The sequence below is a fragment of the Talpa occidentalis genome, unplaced genomic scaffold (genome assembly GCF_014898055.3).
Source record: "Talpa occidentalis isolate TD23 unplaced genomic scaffold, MPIMG_talOcc4v2.1 talOcc4.2, whole genome shotgun sequence".
Classification (NCBI taxonomy): Eukaryota; Metazoa; Chordata; class Mammalia; order Eulipotyphla; family Talpidae; genus Talpa; species Talpa occidentalis.
The window spans coordinates 54,668,614-54,688,249 of record NW_023602073.1 but is presented as its reverse complement, the minus strand read 5'-3'; the positions used below and the strand labels follow the sequence as shown (position 1 = coordinate 54,688,249).

Genomic DNA, 19,636 nt, shown 5'->3' with positions numbered 1-19,636 from the left:
AGATGTGTCTTTAAAGATGTTACTGAGATGTATGTCGTGTAATGTTTTGCCTATATTTTCTTCTATATATTTTATAGTTTCAGGTCTTACATTCAGCTCTTTTACCCATTTTGAGCTGATTTTTGTGCATGGTGTGAGGTAATAGTCTAGCTCTATCTTTTGCATGTGGTGATCCCGTTTTCCCAGCATCATTTACTGAACAAACTGTCTTGTCCCATTGCATATTGTTTGATCCTTTGTCAAAGATTAGTTGTCCATAAATATGTGGGTTTATTTCTGGGTTTTCTATTCAATTCCATTGGTCTGTGTGTCTATTTTTGTTCCAGTACCATACAGTTTTAATTATTATGGCTTTGTAATATAGTTTGAAAGCAGGGAGTGTGATACCTCCATTCTTCTTTTGGTCAAGAGAGCTTTGGCTATTTAAGGTTTTTTATGGTTCCATATAAATTTTATCAATATTTGTTCCATTTCTTTGAAGAATGTCTTTGAAATTTTTATTGAAATAGCATTGAATCTGTAAATTGCTTTTGGTAGGTTGGCCATTTTGATAATGTTAGTTCTTCCAATCCATGAACAAGGGATGTCTTTCCATTTCTTTATGTCTTCTATTTCTTTTAACAGTGTCTTACAGTTTTCTTTGTATACATACTTCATCTCATTTGTTAGATTTATTCCCAAGTATTTGATTTTTTTAGTTTTAATTATAAAAGGGATTTTTTTTTATTTCTTTTTCTTCAGATTGATCGCTTGCATATGGGAAGGCTACTGATTTCTGTGTGTTGATTTTGTATCCTGCTACTTTACTAAACTTGTTGACTATTTTGAGTAGTTTTTCTGTGGAGTTTTAGGGTTCTCTATGTATATTATCATATCGCCTGCAAATAGCGATAGTTTTACTTCTTCTTTCCCTATTTGGATTCCTTGTATGTCTTTCTTACATACAAGGCTCTGGCTAGGACCTCCAGTATTATATTGAAAAGGAGTGGTGAGAGAGGACATCCTTGTCTTTTTCCTGATCTTAAAGGAAAGGACATCAGCTTTTCACCTTTGAGGATAATATTGGCTGTGTGTTTGTCATATTTGGCTTTTATTATGTTAAGTTATATTCCTTCTACCCCCAAGGCCTTCATCATATGATATGATCATATGGTTTTTATTTTTCATTTTGTTGATGTGTTGGATTACATTAATTGATTTTCAGATTTAAACCATCCTTGTGTCCCTGGAATAAATCACACTTGGTCAGGGTGTATTACCTTTTTGATGCATTGTTAGATCTACTGGCTAAGATTTTGTTGAGGATTTTTACATCAGTGTTCATTAGAGGTATTGGCCTGTAGTTTTCTTTTTTGTGTGCTGTCTTTGTTTGGTTTTGGTATTAGAGTAATGTTGGCTTCATAAAATGTATTTGAAGTATTCCTTACTGCTCAATTTTTGAAACAGTTTGTGTAAGATAGACAGTAGTTTGTTTCTGAATGTTTGGTAGAATTCATTTGTGAAACTATCTAGTCCTGGGCTTTTGTTATGGGGAGTGTTTTAATTACTGTTTCAATTTCACTGCTGTAATTGATCTGTTTAGGTGTTCTATTTCTTCTTTATCTAGCTTTGGATGATTGTATAGTCTTTGGATGTTTGTGTATAGCTGTTGAACATAATAATCTCTGATTGTTCTTTTGATTCTGCTGTGTTTGTTACAATTTTTCCTCTTCCATTTATGATCCTATTTATTTGTGTGCTTTCCCATTTTTCCTTTGTGAGCCTGGCTAGATGTTTGATCTTTTGAATTGTTTCTTAAATTTCTATTTTATTTATTTCTGCTTTGATTTTGATTATTTCCTTTCTTATACTGATTTTTGGGTTTTTGTTTATGTTTTTCTCTTTTTAGTTCTTTGAGATGGGAAATTAGGTATTTTTCTTTGAGTACTTTCTTGTTTCTTGTAATGAGCCTGTGTTGTTATATACTTTCCTCTTTTTACTGCTTTTGCTTTGTACCATACATTCTGGAAAGTTTTGTCCCCATTGTCATTAGTATCTAGCTATTTTTTATTTCTTCTTTGATCTCCTCATTAATCTAGTGGTCTTCCAGTAATATGGGTTTCAATCTCCATGAAGTAGGAGGATTCCTCACTTTCTTTTCATGGTTTATTTGTAGCTTGATGCCTTTATTATCAGAGAAGATAGTTGATATAATTTTGATCTTAATGTATATGTTGATGTTTGGGTTATGACTCAGTATGTGTTCAGTCTTGGAGTATCATCCATGTTCACTTATGAAAAATCTGTACTCAGATTTTTTTGGGTGCAGCGTCCTATAGATGTCTGTTAAGCCCATTTGGTGTAGGTCTGTATTAAGAGCTCTATTTTCCTTGTTTATTTTTTGACTCATTGATCTTTCCATTGGTGAGAGTGGGGTGTTGAAGTCTCCTACTATATATATATTTTCTCTAATGCCTGTTTTCAGGGCTTATAATAATTGTCTTGTATATTTTGGTGTTCTTTCATTTGGGGAGTATATGTTGATGGGTGTTATATCTTGTCCCTTAATCATAATGTAGTGACCTTGTATGTTTCATTTTACCTTTTTTTAGCTTAAAGTCTATTTTATCTGATATAAGTATAGCTGTTCCTGCTTTCTTTTTTGGTCCATTTGCTTGTATGACTGTTTCCCAGTCTTTTACTTTTAATCTATGCTTATCTTTTATAGTTAAATGCATTTTCTGTAGACAGCAGAAGATTGGGTTCTGTTTTTTAATCCAGACTGCTTTTTATTGATGAGTTTAGTCCATTTACATTTAGAATTAAGGTTGATACACTGGCATCTGTATTTGCCATTTTTGTCCCTTTTTGTGATGCCTTTCTTTGCCTTATTTTGTTGTCCTAATCTTTCCTGTTGGTTTTGGCTTTCGAGAATCTTTTTTTTTTTAAATAATAAATTTTATTTTTATATTCCCCATACAATTGCAACCCCCCATTCTGACCCCAATCCCTCCCCTCCCGCCCCCACCCCCCAAAAAGTGTCTCTGGTTCATAGTTTTTTGTTGATTTTGATTTTCACTTTCTTATAGTTATTCATTTTCCCGGTCCCTTATTTAAGTTTTCTAGATTCCTGCTATGAGTGAGACCATCCGGTATTTTTCTTTTTCTTTTTGGCTTATTTCGCTGAGCATGATCCCTTACAGCGCCATCCATGTACGCGGAAGGACTGAAGTACACTGCTGAGGGGAGCAGCGGGCGGCAGGAGAGGTCTACCTGCCATGTGGGACCCTCGCCCGGTAGCCAGGATTGAACAGGCGCTGCAGAGGCTATGGGCAGGTTCGCAACCCAGTGCTCAACTGCTGCGCCACTGGGGAGGCCCTTTTAGCATTTTTATGAGTGGGGATTTAATGATAATGCATTTCTGGAGATTCTGTTTGTTTGAGAAGTTCCTTATTTTTCCTACATAGAAGAAAGAGAGCTTTACGAGATAAAGTATTCTGGGTTGACTTTTGTTGACTTGGAATTTGTTAAATATGTCATTCTATTCTCTTCTTGCCCATAGTGTTTCTTTGGAGAAGTCTGATGTCAGCCCCATTGGTTTTCCTTTAGAGGTTATCTGTTTCTTTACCCTCATCATTTTCATTATAGTTTCCTTGGCTTGGACTCTTGGAAACTTTACTATTATGTGTCTTGTTGTAGTTTTTCTTTCATAGTGGTAATTTGGTGTTTTCCTTGCTCCCTGTATGTCCATTTTCATTTCCTTCTTCATGTTTGGGAAGTTCTCTTTGATTATCTCCTTGAATAATTTCTCTGTTCCTTGGTTTCTTTCCACACCTTCTGGGATTCCCATAACTCTTATATTTCCTTTCCTAAATATGTCAGATAGTTCTTGAAGTGATTCTTCACTCTTTTCCCTTTGTTCTTCTCTTTCCTTTTCATTTTTGGTTGTTTTTATATCAGTATCTTTGAGAGTACTGATTCATTCTTCCATTTCTTCTATTCTATTTTCATGGCTTTCCCAGAATGCTTGCGCTCCTCCACTAATGTTTGAATATCCTCTTCTTTCTTCAATTTCTTCTTCAGGGATTCAGTCTCATTCCTTTCTACTTTTTCCCCTTTCTACTTTTCTCTTTTTTCTTTAAGTGTTTTCATTATGGCAATTCTTAATTCTTTTTAGGCCAGGAAGAGATATTTCTATGTTCATATTATTGAGTTAGGAGGTTGACTTCCTTTTTGTGGTATTGTTTCCAGAAGTGCCATTATGATCATTTATATTTTTCTTTCTTCCCATTGTTTGCCTTTGATTATGCTCTGTTCATAGTGCCCCATTACCACTGGTGCTGCTGGGCATGACTTCTGATTTCTCTTGCTGAGGTGTAGATGTGTGTGCCTGGTGTCTGAGCCACTGTGGCTGATGAGTAGAGGTGTAGGTAGGGATTTTTGTATTTTCCCCTTCTGTTGTCTTCAGCTATACTTTTGCTATAGACAGTTGGTACTTTCTGATGCTCTTCCTAGGTTGTTGGGGACTACCAGACTTAGAAGTTGAGGGGTTCCTGCAGTTCCCATGGGGTAAACGTCTGAGCACTCTTCTGTTGTGGTAGATGTTGTTTTGAAAGCTGTGATTTGCTCCAGAAGCCCCTGATTTTTTGGCTCCCAGTATGCTCGATGGAATCTAATGTCTCAGCCTGTGTTAGTCAAGAGTCTTGTGTGGAGTGCTTCACATCAGACACATACTGAGGCTAAGTCCACTGGAAGGTGCTTGCTGGTTGGGTGAGATGTATTTCTCTGTTGAGCTGCTAGGTCTCATAGGCATGTCTTGGAAAAATACAGGGATTGATAGAGAATAAGGAGTGAAAGACGAGATAAGAGGAAAGAAGAGGATGATATGGAAATGTAAAATGAACGAAGGTGGAGAAGAAAGAAACGGGCAAGATGGGGAAAGAGGAGAGAGGAGGCGGGGGAGGGGAAGCAACAGAAAATGAAGAGAAAATAGTAATAACAATGTTAAAGGAAGAAAGAAGAAAACAGAAGTAGTAAGGAAAGAATAGCACAACAGACAACCAAATGACTAATAAACAAACAAAGAAACACGTTTACAGGTTGGGGGAGAATTGCTTCTCAGGCCTCGGATGGCCTCCAGTCATTGCTATTTTAGTCTGGTCCTCTGGGGAGTGCCATAGGGCTGGTATGATAGTTTTCCCAGGGTCTGCTATCTCCCTTGTGGTTTATTGAGGAAGGATAAAGAATGCACAGTGAGAGGTGAGGCATAAAGGGTGGAATGTTCAACAGTCTCTGACAATCTCTACTGCAGATGTGGGCATGGGAGGATCGGTACTCTTTCTGGTTCCCTGAGGTAGTTGGGCAAGTGTGGGGGCTCCTGAGTCCTCCTTCCACCTGGGAGCTTGGGGTTTCTACACTGGGGTTCCCAATGTAGGGACTAGCCCTACAAGCCTCCTCCTGATTCCTCTCCCACTGGTAGATGCAGCCGATTAAATGGTATGTCCTTCCTGGAATAACCTCAGCTACTGCCTCCTGGTTTCAGGTATAGGTGGTTGGCGATTCTGTTCTGATCACTAGATGGTGCCAGCACCATCTTCTAGTAACCTTTCAGAACTGTGTTGCCCCCAAGGTCTCTGAGAAAAAGGGGGCAGAAGGGGAATGTCACAACAAAGGGGCTTGCACGCTGCAGCTCTGTGCCTGCCCCCATGTACTGTCTGCCCACCTGGCACCTTCTGGAATCCTCAAATGTGTCAGGATTCTCCCGTGACCTCCAAACTTTTCTCCTTTTCTTTTGCTGGGTCAGGTGAGCCTGCTTTATGTGTGGGGAGAGGAGAAGCATTCCTCATCAATGATTCTCCTCCCTTCCCATTGATGAAGTTACAAATGACCAGTCTCTTTGAGAAGCATTAACAAGTTTAGCAAGTTTGTCTTTCCCCTATTTCCTACAATTTCCCCTTTTTTGACAGGTTTGTCTTTATGGCCAGGCCTCTCAGATGAGCATTAACAAGTCCTCCTGCATTTCAAGGAAGAGGGAGTTAAACATTAGCTATTGACAAAAAGTAAGCTGGAGCCCACCTGTCTCTGTGCTGACCTCTCTCCCCTCCCCTTTCCAGATCCTTGTCTATCTCCACTCTTTTCCCCTTTGTATAAATACCCCTGCACTCTGCCAAAGAGCAGGGTGTTTGTCTTTCAGACATGAGTCTGCTGCCTTCCTCATTTGTCCACAAATTAAACCACTTTCCTTTTCCTCAAACTCTGTTTCCTTTCATTGGCTGAGGAAAACTGAGGCTGGCATTCGGTATGACCATGTCACTCTCACTTTCCCTCTGTTGGATCACCAACTTTGTCCATCAGGTCTGGGTCTTACCAGAAACTCATTGTTATTTCTCCCTATCAGTTGTTTTTATGGGAGAATTTAATCCTAGCATCCCTTTGCTGCCATGTTGGTTGATGTCCTTAAATGTGATTTTCAAGATAATTTATGCAAAGAAAAGGACTTACTTTTTAATGTGTTGTGGGTCTGCTAAATGCAGCATACCAAATCCTACAAGACTCCTTTCAAGTTAAACCAGAGGAGGATGCTTGATCTGCTATGGGACAACAGTATAAATCATGAAGTATGACTGGGAATGACCATGAGGGCCTTTGACTGATGTACTTTGCGACCCAGAGACTGACCAGTGGAATGCCTTGATAATAAGATTGGAGCCATGGGTCGGGGGTCAGGATTATGATTTGCCTGATCAGTGGATTTACCCTCCCTAAAGCCCTAAATAACATAATCATATTTCCAGTTTGACTCACCCTTTTTTCTTTGTTCTCCTATCAATAAAAAGGCCAGGATCTTGCTCTTTGAGCAGCATCCTGCATTGTACAGCCTGTCCCACACTCCCATTCCTTTTCTTTGTCAGTGTGGTGTTGCTGATGCCACAATGTGTCATGAAAAATTCGTATCACTGGCTTCATATAGGAGACATATGTGAGTATCTTTACAAAGATTTAGAAAAAATATGTATGATTATTAGATAAATTTTCATTAAAAGGAAATAATGTTCTGGGAATAGTATTTCCAATGATGTTACTACTGTCATTAAGAAAACCACAGAACTCTTCAGAAAGTACTTATTTCTTGATTCCTCAAGTGAACACAGAATAGGGTAGGGGGTTACTCTTCAGGTTAGAAGATGATTGTCATGTTTATAATTAACCCCACTGACCAAGCACACATTCCTATGGATCCTGAGCAGAAAGGATGATTTCTCCTTGCATTTCTGCAAGGATAAAGTCCACAATTTTGTATTCTACCTTGAGACAGCAGACGATATGCCTTGGTAAAAATCTCCCTACTGTAACCCTTACTTATATCGGTGACTATTAATCCAATCATTCATCTACCTGGACACACACTGACCTCAACCTAAGTGCTCCTGCCCCACAGAGGCTCTGTGACATGATTCAGGTAAGTCACCTCAATTCAGAATACTTGTCTAAGTTTCTTTCCTCTCAGGCCTGACTAGCAGTGACTATACTGACTAATATAGTAGGAATATGGGTAGTGCAGAGACTCTAGAAAATGCAAAGAATATTGATTGGGTAAAAAGAAGTACCTGCCTAGAGCCCAAATCAGAACCTTTCAGATGAAGATTTAGCCAATCAGAAAACGGATTCTAAGCCAACAATTTTGTTACTAGATGAAAAGTCTGTGTAAAAAGGTCTGTGCAATGAGGAAATCCCCAGGTCTGACTCAGTCTCTGCTGCACAGCCCCAGAAAAGAGCTGAGGCAATTTTTCCCTTTGGAAAGGTGGGAAAGGATGGGATGGAAATCTTTATTTATTCTGAGAAAAAATAAGGTGGCACCTGAAGGAACTAAGTCACCTTCAAGTTCTCCCTCTTGCCATCCTTTACCCCCAACCTTACTGCAGATCTGAATTTGATGTTCCTTCTTTGTGCTTCCATACTATTGTGGAGACTCTGCTTATTCTGATATTACACTGATCCTGACTACTGCTGGTGGAAGTTTAATTAATGACTAATTTCCCAGTCTCAGGAACTCTGGAATTACGCACTTAATACCGAAGATAGGGAAAACTCACTGTTTTCATATGTCCCTGGAAACTTCTTGAGTTTTCCCCATTTCTTTTTGCTTGTTTGTTTGAGGTTTCAGCATTTTATTCAAGTTTTATTTTAAGTGATGTTAATTACAGCATTTTAAGGGGAAGATATAATTCTACACAAAACAGAAGACTCTAAAATGTACTTGCTAAACTGTTAAAACATTAACTGAGTGATGAGCAGAAAATTGAAGTCCAATTTATTTATTTTTTTTTTTTTTAAGTATTTTTTTTTTTAATAGAGGCATGTTTTTATTTATTTATTTATTTGTTTGTTTGTTTGTTATACATGCACTGGGTACAGTCAGAAGTGCGGGAGGGTGAGAGAATTCACCAGAGCCAGAGCAGGGAGCAGAGCAGGCAGAAGGACCGAAGTACACTGCTGAGGGGAGCAGCGGGCGGCAGGAGAGGTCTGCGCGCCATGTGGGACCCTCCTCCGGTGGCCGGGAGCAGCCGGGGATCGAACCGGTACCGCAGAGGCCACGGGCAGCTTCGCAACCCAGCGCTCAACCGCTGCGCCACCGGGGAGGCCCTGAAGTCCAATTTAGATTCCATGTACTGTCACAGAGATTACAGTCACAGAGATTGTTCCTAGCTTGCAACTGAAACTCTTAGAAGCTATTTCATGCTCTGGTAGAGGTAAACACACACACACACACACACACACACACACACAAGCAACACAACTTGAGAAGGAACTAAGTTTTGAATCATTGCCTTCATCACATCCTTCTTCTCTACCCCAAAATGGCACAAAAGAAACAGCTTCTATACCCTACAGACTATTTTTGGTGTAGGAAATGAGCTAGGTCATGAAGATCTGTCTGAAAATGTCCTAATCAGATGAGTTTGAACACACTATAAATGAGCCTTCTTCAACTGGCATAGGAAACCAATGCTTAATTCTCAGGAAGTTGTAATATGAACTTACATAGTGTCTGCAAATTATCAGCTTTCACTTGCAGTTATTTCTAGATAAAAAAGAAATCTGACATCTCTAGAAGGGCCATGAGGCTCCCCACAAGTCTACACCTAAATGGACATTTTTTTTTTAATTGGGTTTCTTTAACTGATGACTGATGACATGAGCTTAGCATGGTATTTAACAATCTTTGAATCCTGGACAAACAACATTAAAAGGTTCACTAAATTCTGAATGTAATTATGGTGGCTGACAGAGGTGCTCACAGATGGAGCAGCTGAGATGATGCGGCAGTAGCTGGCAGCAAGTCTGAAAGTTGGATGAACAGCACCGTATGCTGGAACAGACAACAATGAAGGCAGCAGCACCAAGAGGTAGTGCTGCACAATCTGATAAACAGCTCTTTGAGGCACCAGGCCTGGGTCCCTTGACAGCATCAAAGCCATAGGCAAGAACAGCTTCCTTCACCTTCCTCACTGCAAACACTCATTCCTTGGCTTCTCTTCATGAAGGTCAGTCACCAAATCTTCTTTCTTTTGTGCCAGGTCAGGTACAGAGTGTGATGAATCTAGTCTGGGGATCAGTGCCTCAGACTCTGGGGATCACTCCCCCACTCCCTTATTTTCCCTTTCAGAGTTCCTGCACCCTAGTTGATATCTCCTGACCAGACCATCCAACCTGGCCACCACCTGAGGAGAGGAATGCCCACATGCAGTGGTCTTTAGCTCTATCAAGGGAAAAATGCCAAGGTTCCTGTTCCCCAGGTGGCCATAAAATGCCAGTCTTGCCCTGCAGTCCACACTGCAAGCCTCTGTTTACATAATGAAGAATCACATGACAATAGGGTTGGTTGTCCTTTTTTTTCTTGCTTGTTTTCTTGTACTACATATTAACACAATATTTCTGACAGTCACACATGACAGGTGAAGAACATGTTGTGATATTAAACAAGTCACGTTACTGCTAAGTCTGTAAATCTGAAGAAATAGATGTACAATCCATGAAATATGATGCACAATTTTATAAAGATAATTAGTGCTACAAATGCAGTCCAAACCATTTCCTTCTAGTAACTCTGCTTTTTCCACAATTTAAGGCTCATCAGTTTCTAAGATAATAGAAGGGAATATCTCTGTAATCATATTTTTCTCTCTTTAAGATATAATCCTCACTCATTATCTCCTACAAAAAAATCCAAGCACAAGAACAACAGGTTTTAGGTAAATATCACTAAGATATATGCTCTTGAATCATTTTTCTCTTTTGGTTATTAAACTCCTAAGGCATCCGATATTCATATCTTCTACAACTGAGAGAAAATATTCACCTCAAGTGTTCATCTAGTGTAATTTGATGAAGACACACTGCCAGGCATTGGAATGAGAACCTTCATAACCAATGCCTGCCTAGAGACAGATGAAGTACTTCAGCTCTAGTGCTGATTGGTTCATTTCCTAGAAATGCTCCAATCCTACCATGCAGGGAAGCTTTCACAAGTTTTTATAATCTGAAATGAGTACATTTTCTATTAGGTGTGAGCTGTATTGACCACCATCACGTCTTCCTTTGATCTCAAATATGGCTCTGCAGATCCCCAGAGGCCTTTGGACAGCAGCTGCGGTGGTGATGCTGGTGGTACTGAGAAGCCCAGTGACTGAGGGCAGAGAGTCTCCACGTAAGTGCACGGTGGCTGCTCCCTAGAGCCACCACTCTGGGAAACAGGTTTTGAGGGACCCTCTGGCTGGGGTGTTTGTGTGGTTCTAGTGTCTCAGAAAATAGTCTCTTAACACACAGTCCCTCCTTTTGGGAAAGGGAGCTATGTTACATTCTCATTTCCACTTTCCAATGAAAAGGTGAGGACAATCACCACTCTATGGGCTGAAGTCTGGGGACATTATAATGAGGAGAAGACAAAGAATGTATCTATCAGCAGTGCCAGGACAAGTGAGCACAGGAGTTATTTTTGACAATATGAATTTCTCAAAAGAAGACACAGCAGGATTTGTCATTTCATGGCCCCACAAGACTTTGTACGGTGTACTATGGGATTCTGGCTTGGGGAAATACAGGGCAGCAGTGGTCTCTGTAGTCTCAGTATTTGAGGAAAAGCAGCCTACATTTCTCTCTCCAAGTAGAGGACCCATGTAGGCAAACTTATTTGAGTGAAGCTGACTGGGTAATTACAAACAGGGAGTCTTAATTTCAAGTGTCACTGATTTATGGTTAAAGAGTGACTTGAATGGAATGCAGAGATTTGTATTGACGATGGACTGAATTTAGGAGACTAGAGTCACCTAAATATAAGAAGGGAAATAATATATACTGAGAAACCATTTATTTCAGACACAAGATTAGTAACTTTATATAAATTCTCTTAAACTTCCAAAAAGCCCTATGTGTAGGTGTGACTTCCTTTTACACAATTACATTTATGATAAAGATGCTGTGTTAAATAACCCCATCAAGCTGGTAACTGGCATAATTTTATTGGGATCTAATTTATCTAAATAGGAAGCCAAGGCTCTTTCCATAATAAGACTCAGGAGGTGCCTTGTCCTTATCACACAGGAGAGTTCTTTCCACTAATTATTTAGTTTATTCAGAAACTTCAGAGTAAACCCAAACATGAGAAGAAAGGCCTGCTTGTTAGGAGATGACATATTAAATTATAAGCTTTTTTCCTCATTCCCTTAAACACTTGTGCTTATAGAGATATTTTGTTTGTCTCTAAGTTCCCAGAAGTTCATGTGAGAAGGTCCTGATCCTTCTCAGCACAACCATCACTGTAAAATCTTGTAAAATCAACCCAGCTGTTGACTTTATGGAGTTTTCCGTCCGGGGCGTGCCCCTAGAGATAAGGTTCTATTCTTTTCTAAAGGAATTCTGGAAGTTCTCAGAGGCAGGGCAGGCAGGCCTTGGGGTGAGCCCCTGGAGGACCCCGGGTTTGGAGCAGGAGTGCTGGGCAGGGTTCCACCGGAGTCCATGGTAGTGGCCGGTTTCAGGTTTTATCCTACCCAGTTGGTGGAGACCCGGAATGCTGGGCCCCAGGGGCACAGGGACTGTTGCTTTTGGTTGTCCAGTAGAGGCCTGATTGACCTACGGGCGGTATTCATGCCCTTCCCCGCCCCCATCCATTCACCCTCTTCCTTATTCCTCCCTCCCCCAACCCCCAGAGGATTTCGTGACCCAGTTCAAGGGCCTGTGCTACTTCACCAACGGGACGCAGCGGGTGCGGAGTGTGGACAGCTACATCTACAACCAGGAGGAGTTCGCGCGCTTCGACAGCAACGTGGGGAGTTCCGCGCCGTCACCGCGCTGGGGCGGCCGGACGCCAAGTACTGGAACGGACAGAAGGACATCCTGGAGCGGAAGCGGGCCGAGGTGGACACGGTGTGCAGACACAACTACCAGTCGGAGTTACGCACGACCTTGCAGCGGCTAGGTGAGAGCAGGGTCCACCCGCGGCCAGGCCAGTCTCCCTCCCCAGGGAGGGGTGTGGGAGCCAGACGGACCGCGAGGGCTGTGAGGGCGGCTTCGGGACAGGCGCCTGAGCCCCGGGAGCGGGCAGGGAGGGGTGTGGCTAGTGGTGGCTGAGGGCGGGGACCCAAAGAGAGCCGCAGAGCTGACAGCCTCAGCCCCGGTACCGCGGCGGCTTGCGGGCGCGGCCCCCCTCCCTCCGCTAGTCTCTGGCGTTCATTCCACTGCTTCCGCGCACTCCTGCCTTGAGGCTTACGGTGTTTGAATTCTCTTCTCTCACTTTTGCCTGTGCAGAGCCCTGTGCCAGGAGCGCCCTCTCTATCCTACTGCCTGCCTGTCCTGCTGTGGGGTAGCCTGGCGAGGCTCCTCTCAGAGCTCGAGCCCCTGCAGAGCTGACAGGCTGGGCTTGGACCAAGGCTGCTCCACGCGGCAAGATATTAGTGTCAAGACATGTTATGGTTTCACTTTTGTTTTGTTATTATTCGTTGTAATTCCCTCCTTCCCTTCCTGGCCCCTCCTTTCCTTCTTCCCTCCCCTTCTCTCTCCTCCCCTTCTCTCCTCCCGCTCACCCTCCCTCCCTTCCTCCCTCCTTACCCCTCTCCCTCCCTCCCCTTCTCCCTCCTCCATTCCTTCCTACTAGAACCGGGGTACAGGCCAGAGGTATGAGAGTAAGAGGATTCACCAGAGACAGAGTGGGGAACAGAACAGGCAGACTAACCGAAGCAAACTGCTGAGGGGAGCAGCAGGCAAGACAGGAGAGGTCTGCTGCGCCATGTGGGTGGCTCCCTGGCCTGGGATGGAACTCAAGCCACGTAGATGGGCTGTTGTGGTAGTAGCTTTGAGACTTAACCCCTAGCCTACCAGGGAGGCCCTGTGAGTCTATCCTTGACTATTTACTATGGTGGAATAAAATGATACCTGCAAGGAGTGGAAAATTCACTGATTAATCCCTAGTTTGACTGAAGAGTTATCTGTTCATTTTCTTATAACTTTTGGCTTACTTTATGCTCTCTTGCTTCTCCTACCCACATTCTCATGACAGCAAGTAATTATAATTTTTACCTAGCATTTTTCTCATGACTTTTTATCCTCAAACTTTATTCCAGTATGTTTAAGATGAGCAGATTTTATGTGTCTCTCTAGCTGACCATGATTCCAGTCAGATTCCAGGAAGGGGAATTTGAACAAGAGTTCAAATTGTTTAAATCCAAATTGAACCTATGATTCTCTCCAGAATATGGCTCACAAGTGCCATTTCATTTGGGTGCTGAGACTGCCTGATTACCTCAGCAAGTCCCAGTTATAAATTCATGCCACATTCTCATTAACCCAGGCCAACCTTTGCTAGAATCTCAGAATATTTTCTGCTGATAACATATATTGATGATAATGTCTAATTTCAAAACAAGGATGAACAAAGGGATGGAGTAAGGTGGGCAAATAGTAACTAAACTTACTTGAATATTAAAAGGAAATTAGTAAAAAAAGACAATGAGAGATCATAATTATTGCCAGATAAATAAAGCACAACTGAAGTATTTAGTGCAGTTTCACACTATGGGAGTAAAGAAGATGCAATAAAATGGCTGGAAAGTAAAGGGTCAGGTGTGTAAAATAGGTAGGGACAGGTGTGTTATATTTCACCATGACTTGCTACCTGAGAAGATAAAGGAATGAGGCATGGAAAAACATGAAGTTTAAATTTCTTAGACAAACTCAACAAACCTTGTGTTCAAGTTTTCCTTCCTTTTCTTTCAAAAATTACAAACTTTTCAAATATTCATTTATTTGTCTGTTTCTAGATTATAAGTTATGTTAAAGACAGGTACTATGGTTTGTTGTTTATCCTTGGATTCCCAGTGCTTATCAAATTTATATTTATTGAATGAGTGACTAAATGAATCAATAAATGAATAAAATATAGGTAGCATATGATGTTAAGATAGAAATTTCTATATTTAGTAATATAAATTTTTGTGGGAGTTCACCATAAAATGGTATGTGAGTTAAAGTTAGACTGAAAATTGACACTTTGTTTATAGGATCTTGATCTCAAGATTTAGGATTATAGCCTGAGTATTATAGAAACTAGTTTTTTTGAAAAACATTGTTTTATTAATTTTTAAAATTTTCATACATCGTTGTTCATTTTTGTACAGTATTTGATTTCTCCTCTCAAGTGTACTCCCCATAAATTTCCTACCACCATATCACCCATGAACCATCACTATAGTCCCCTATGCTCTTCCCTCCCCTGCTATATGTCTTGGATCTATATTTTGCCTGCTAGTTTTGTCTTTTTATTTGACACTTTGTTCAGTTTCCCTGTATTCCTCCTATAAATGAAACTATCTGATATTTTTCTTTTTCTTTCCCACTTATTTCACAGAGCATAATCCCTTCAAGCTCCATTCATGTTGTTGCAAATAGCATGGGTTTATCTCTTTTGATTGCTGAGTAGTATTCCATTGTGTATATATACCACTTTTTGATCCAGTCATCTGTTTGAAAAACATTGTTTTATAGAAAGGATGTGAAAGCCATTGTACTGCTTTGTGGGGCATAAAATGTCGATACTATTTTAATTTTCAGTCCATGTTATTATTTATGTGGCCTGACAAGGTTGATGGTCTCATGGCCAACAGGAGAGTCAAAGCTATGAATTTTTTTCTACTGTGGGAAGATTGGGACTAAGAGTAAATGAAGTCATTATCTTAGTGTGAGTCACTACCTTGGAGTGAGATACTATCATTATCTTAGTAAGAACTGATCCTGACATTGCCTTCAATAGATATGGCCGCCAAAAAGTCAGGTTTATTATTTTTTAATTTTATGAATAGTGACTTGTTTTTTGTAGCAATTTATAATTTAAAAAAGTGCTTTGACCAGTTATTATCAACAGAATAATTCCTCTAGATGAGTTACTATTATTTCTTGAGATTCTGAAAATTACACTAATGTTTTTATTCAAGTGAATAAAGTGACCCAGCTGATCTTTCTAATCCAAGACTTGGAATCCAGGGTTCATTCCACGCTGGTACCAAGGAAGGGCTCTTATTCATGGAGACATTTGTTGTGTGTTCTCACACCTCACTATGTCTTCTCTTGTCTGTTACTCCCTTCAGTGGCACCGACAGTGACCATCTCCCCATCCAGGACAGAGGCTCTAAACCACCATAATCTGCTGGTCTGCTCGGTGACAGATTTCTACCCTGGCCAGATCAAAGTTCGGTGGTTCCGGAATGACCAGGAGGAGACAGCCGGTGTTGTGTCCACCTCCCTTATTAGGAATGGGGACTGGACCTTCCAGATCATTGTGATGCTGGAAATGACCCCCCAGCATGGAGATGTCTACACCTGTCATGTGGAGCATCCCAGCCTCCAGAGCCCCATCACCGTGGAGTGGAGTAAGGGGAAATTTATTTCCTTTCACTGTGAGCCCCACCAGTCATAGGGCAGAGCTTCCTTGGGCCCACCCCTTCCTATTCCTTCTTCCCAGCATTACTAGTGAACTTGAAATCACAGGAGGTTCTATCCCATGGCAGGGTCATCAGAAAAATCCTGATCTCATTGTCCTTCTGGATACCAGGGTGGTCACTCCATAAACCCTGGCCGCAGGACCAAGCCCTGCCAGCTCTGAAGGACTATTATGACTGGTGACTGGAATCACAGGATCTAAAGTTATAGATGTGACTCTGAGGAGCAGGAATCCACTTTCTCTCTTTTTCAGCTACCTACTGTTTCCAAGGATCTATTGGTGGTCTTTCTGTCTCCCAGGGTCAGTCAGAATGGAGAATCAGGTCCTGTGGCCCCTCTACCTGCTGTACTTCATACTGGACTTCAGGTCCTTCATCAGGGACACTGTGTGGTGGGTAAAAAACACTGATATTCAGGCTCTGATCCCCAGGGGCACAGTCTGAATCTTCCAAAAGCAAGATGCTGAGTGGCCTTGGGGGCTTCGTGCTGGGGCTGATCTTTCTCGGGCTGGGCTTCTTCATCCGTCACCGGAGCCAGAAAGGTAAGGTGCTTTGGGGTAATGGGGAAAGTAAGCTGTGTCTCTGCCTCAACATGCAGCTTTTTACTCCTGACCCTAAAAGGATGGAGGCTTGGCTAGTGTTGGGAAGGAGATGGAACAACCTAGGAACAATATTGGAATCTGATTTTAGTGGTTGAAATTATCCCTATCACAGGGGTAACAGTTAACAGGTGGAGTGGGTTCTAGGACTTCCTTCCAGTTCACCATTGTCTCATTAATTCCTTTCTGAAAGCTTCCTTCTTTATGAGGGTCAGAGCACTGGCTCCCATTCTGTCTTCTGTAATTTTTATTCATTTGGGGGCATTTTTAACTTAAGGCTGATAAGGCCTTGTAGTTGATGGGTAGGGAGGTTGCCTATCTTATTCCCTTTGGGGTGAGTGAGAGACTGGATATTTGTGTAATGAGATCTTTCTTTGTATTACTTCCTTTTGTAGGACCCCGTGGGACTCTGCCAACAGGTAATATTTCTGCTCTGATTCATTAGGGGTGTGGAACATCAGGGGTGTGTGATTCATTAGGGGTGAGGTGAGTGTGCCTGGACACAAAAGTCTTGTTTCTTGGGTTCTTCTCTGCTATGAGATTAAGAATTAGAGAAATTTGCCTAATTTTTTAGGAAGCCCCTGAGTTTGTTCTCCAGAACCAGATTATGACTTTAGTGACATCTTTCTGTGAAGCTTAGAGGCTGGGTCATATCTCAGGTGTTAGAATTTCAAGGTTGACAATCCTAAAGCTTACAATATATGCTTGTGTTCATTTTGTGGGACATATTGGTGGCTACTGCCTGGTGTACTTACAAGTGACTGAAAGAGGCTAGAATGGTGAGTTATCATAAAATTTTCTAAAAGGATTGAATTCATTATCTCCCTCAGAATGTATGCTCCTCCACCTCCCATACCTCTAAGTGGAAGTGGAGTGCTGTGTCCTGTTTACCTGAATTCACCTCTACATAGATGTTAGGGGAGTTGATGACCACACACCTGAACCTCAGATTTCTCTGTTTGATGCTGAGGGCCTCCAAAGCAAGGGGAGAGCACGTGTCCCTTAGGGTGCCTGTGCTGACCACTCTCTCTCACACAGGGCTCCTGCACTGACGATACCTTGAGATACTTCATTCTTCTGTAATGCCTGCCATTCCGTGCCCAGGATTTCCAGTTTCCTCTTTCATCTTGTATCTCTTTGAGGTTAGAGTCCTACAGTGATGACCTTGGAGCCTCGGCCTGTGTGTTTCCTACATCTACTCAGCATCTACTTGGGCTTAAGCAGTTTTTATGTTTCCATTATTCCCACCCCCAAGTGTTCAAGAAAAGCACATTGAAATGATTTGTTTAACTAGAGCTTTTATCATAATTAAACATTTCTATGTCCTATCTCTGTCCTGAGCCTCTTTTAATGAGCAAAGGTAGGAAACTACTGCAGGATGAAAGGTACATTTTTTTTTAAAGATTTATTTATTTATACAAGAACCGGGGCCAGGCCAGATTCATGGGAGGGTGAGAGGATTCACCAGAGACAGAGTGGGGAACAGAACAGGCAGACTGATGAAGGGGAGCACTGCAGAGGGGAGCAGCGGGTGCGACAGGAGAGGTTTGTCGCGGCTGGCAGGGATTGAACTGGTATTGCAGAGGCTGCGGACAGCTTCACAGCTTCACAGCATGGCACTCAACCGCCTGCGCCACCAGGGGAGGCCCTGATAGGTATGTGTTTTGAGGTTATCAGACAACCTGGGACCAGAAGGAGAAGTGATTCCTTGAAAGGAGACTAGAAACATCTCGAGGTGCCAAGTCAGGGTGGGCAAAAGAGATAGAAAGATAGAAAATCAATTCAACATCATGTCTTTCATGGCTCTTTACTATTGATGTTTAATGTGATAATCTAAGGATTACTGCCTTCTTTTCCAGTTTGTGAGTATTGTGTAGGTAAGCATGATAGAATTTTTTGGATCACATATAGTGGCCCATGGTCACTGATGTTTTAAATATATTCTGCTAAGTCACATTGATAGAGGTCAATTTTTATTTTTGGTTTTTGGTTTAGAAGGTGTTTTTGGTTTCAAAGAGATAAATCCAATTCAAATTTACTTTGTTCATGTTATAAGGAAGCCTGGGGTCAAGTTAATTTCAGAAGTGACCAAATCTAGATACAGTAGTCACTCTTATCCGTGGGGAATACATACCAAGACCTTCAGTGGATGTCTGAGACTGTGGATAGTATTGAACCCTCTATAGGATGTGTTTTCCTATACATATCATACCTGTGATGTAGTTTAATTTATAAATTAGGTATAATAAGAGATCAACCACAATAGCTAATAATGAAATAGAACAATTATGACAATACACTGTAACAAAAATTATGTGAAAGTGGTCTTTCTCAAAAGCATTCCTTTGAGATTAGGGATTGGAGTTGAGGCCAGTACTTTTCTAGATTCTATTGATTTTCCCACTCATTGTGGGAGAAAGAAGCAAACCAGAAGCTGTGGAAAAGAATGGATAACCTATCTCCCTCAAATTAAGGAAGAGTTAAATAAAGTGTGAAATTTAAAACTTGTGCATGTTTATTGAAGAAATTTCCATTTAATATTTTTGGACTAAAAAATAATATTTTTGGATTGTGGTTGACTGTAGGTAGCTGAATCTGTGGAGGGCAAACTGCAGATAAGGGGTGACTATTGTATTTGATAAGATTTCATCTATTCTTTTCCTGTTGTCTCTGTTATATACTTTTATTTCTCTGTTTTTCTTTGTCCATGAAATATTTCTTTCAGTGTATCTTTTCTGTATCTTTGTTTCTCAATCCCTTTCACCTCTCTCTATCTCTCTCCCTTTTCATTCTCTCTCTCCACTTTTATTGCTATTTTTTCTGCCTCTCTTTTTATCTCTCTGTTTTCTGCATCTCTCTTTCTTACCACCTCAACCTTGTGTGTGCTGCTCTGAGTGTGAGTCTGTGTATGACTCTGTTACATATTTTTAAAGTGTCTACAAACATTTTAACTGCTTTAGGAAAGATTTTGATTGGCCCAGCCTGAGTGACATACACACCTCACAAAACATGTGCCCATCCTCCTTGGGAACAGGGACTATAGTTTTCAGATCTTTGTGCTGCTGGAAATGA

The 19,636-nt window shown here is 41.2% G+C and overlaps 1 protein-coding gene across 1 annotated transcript; it reads left to right on the top strand.

Moving 5' to 3' along the window:
* The first annotated feature begins 10,519 nt into the window (after window positions 1–10,519).
* On the top strand, window positions 10,520–17,915 carry LOC119252305 (HLA class II histocompatibility antigen, DQ beta 2 chain-like). Its single transcript, XM_037519482.2, is given in 7 exon segments — window positions 10,520–10,687; window positions 12,186–12,305; window positions 12,308–12,454; window positions 15,615–15,896; window positions 16,397–16,507; window positions 16,960–16,983; window positions 17,603–17,915. Coding segments are annotated over 7 exon segments (795 nt in total). The 5' UTR covers window positions 10,520–10,590; the 3' UTR covers window positions 17,617–17,915.
* The last annotated feature ends 1,721 nt before the right edge of the window (window positions 17,916–19,636 follow it).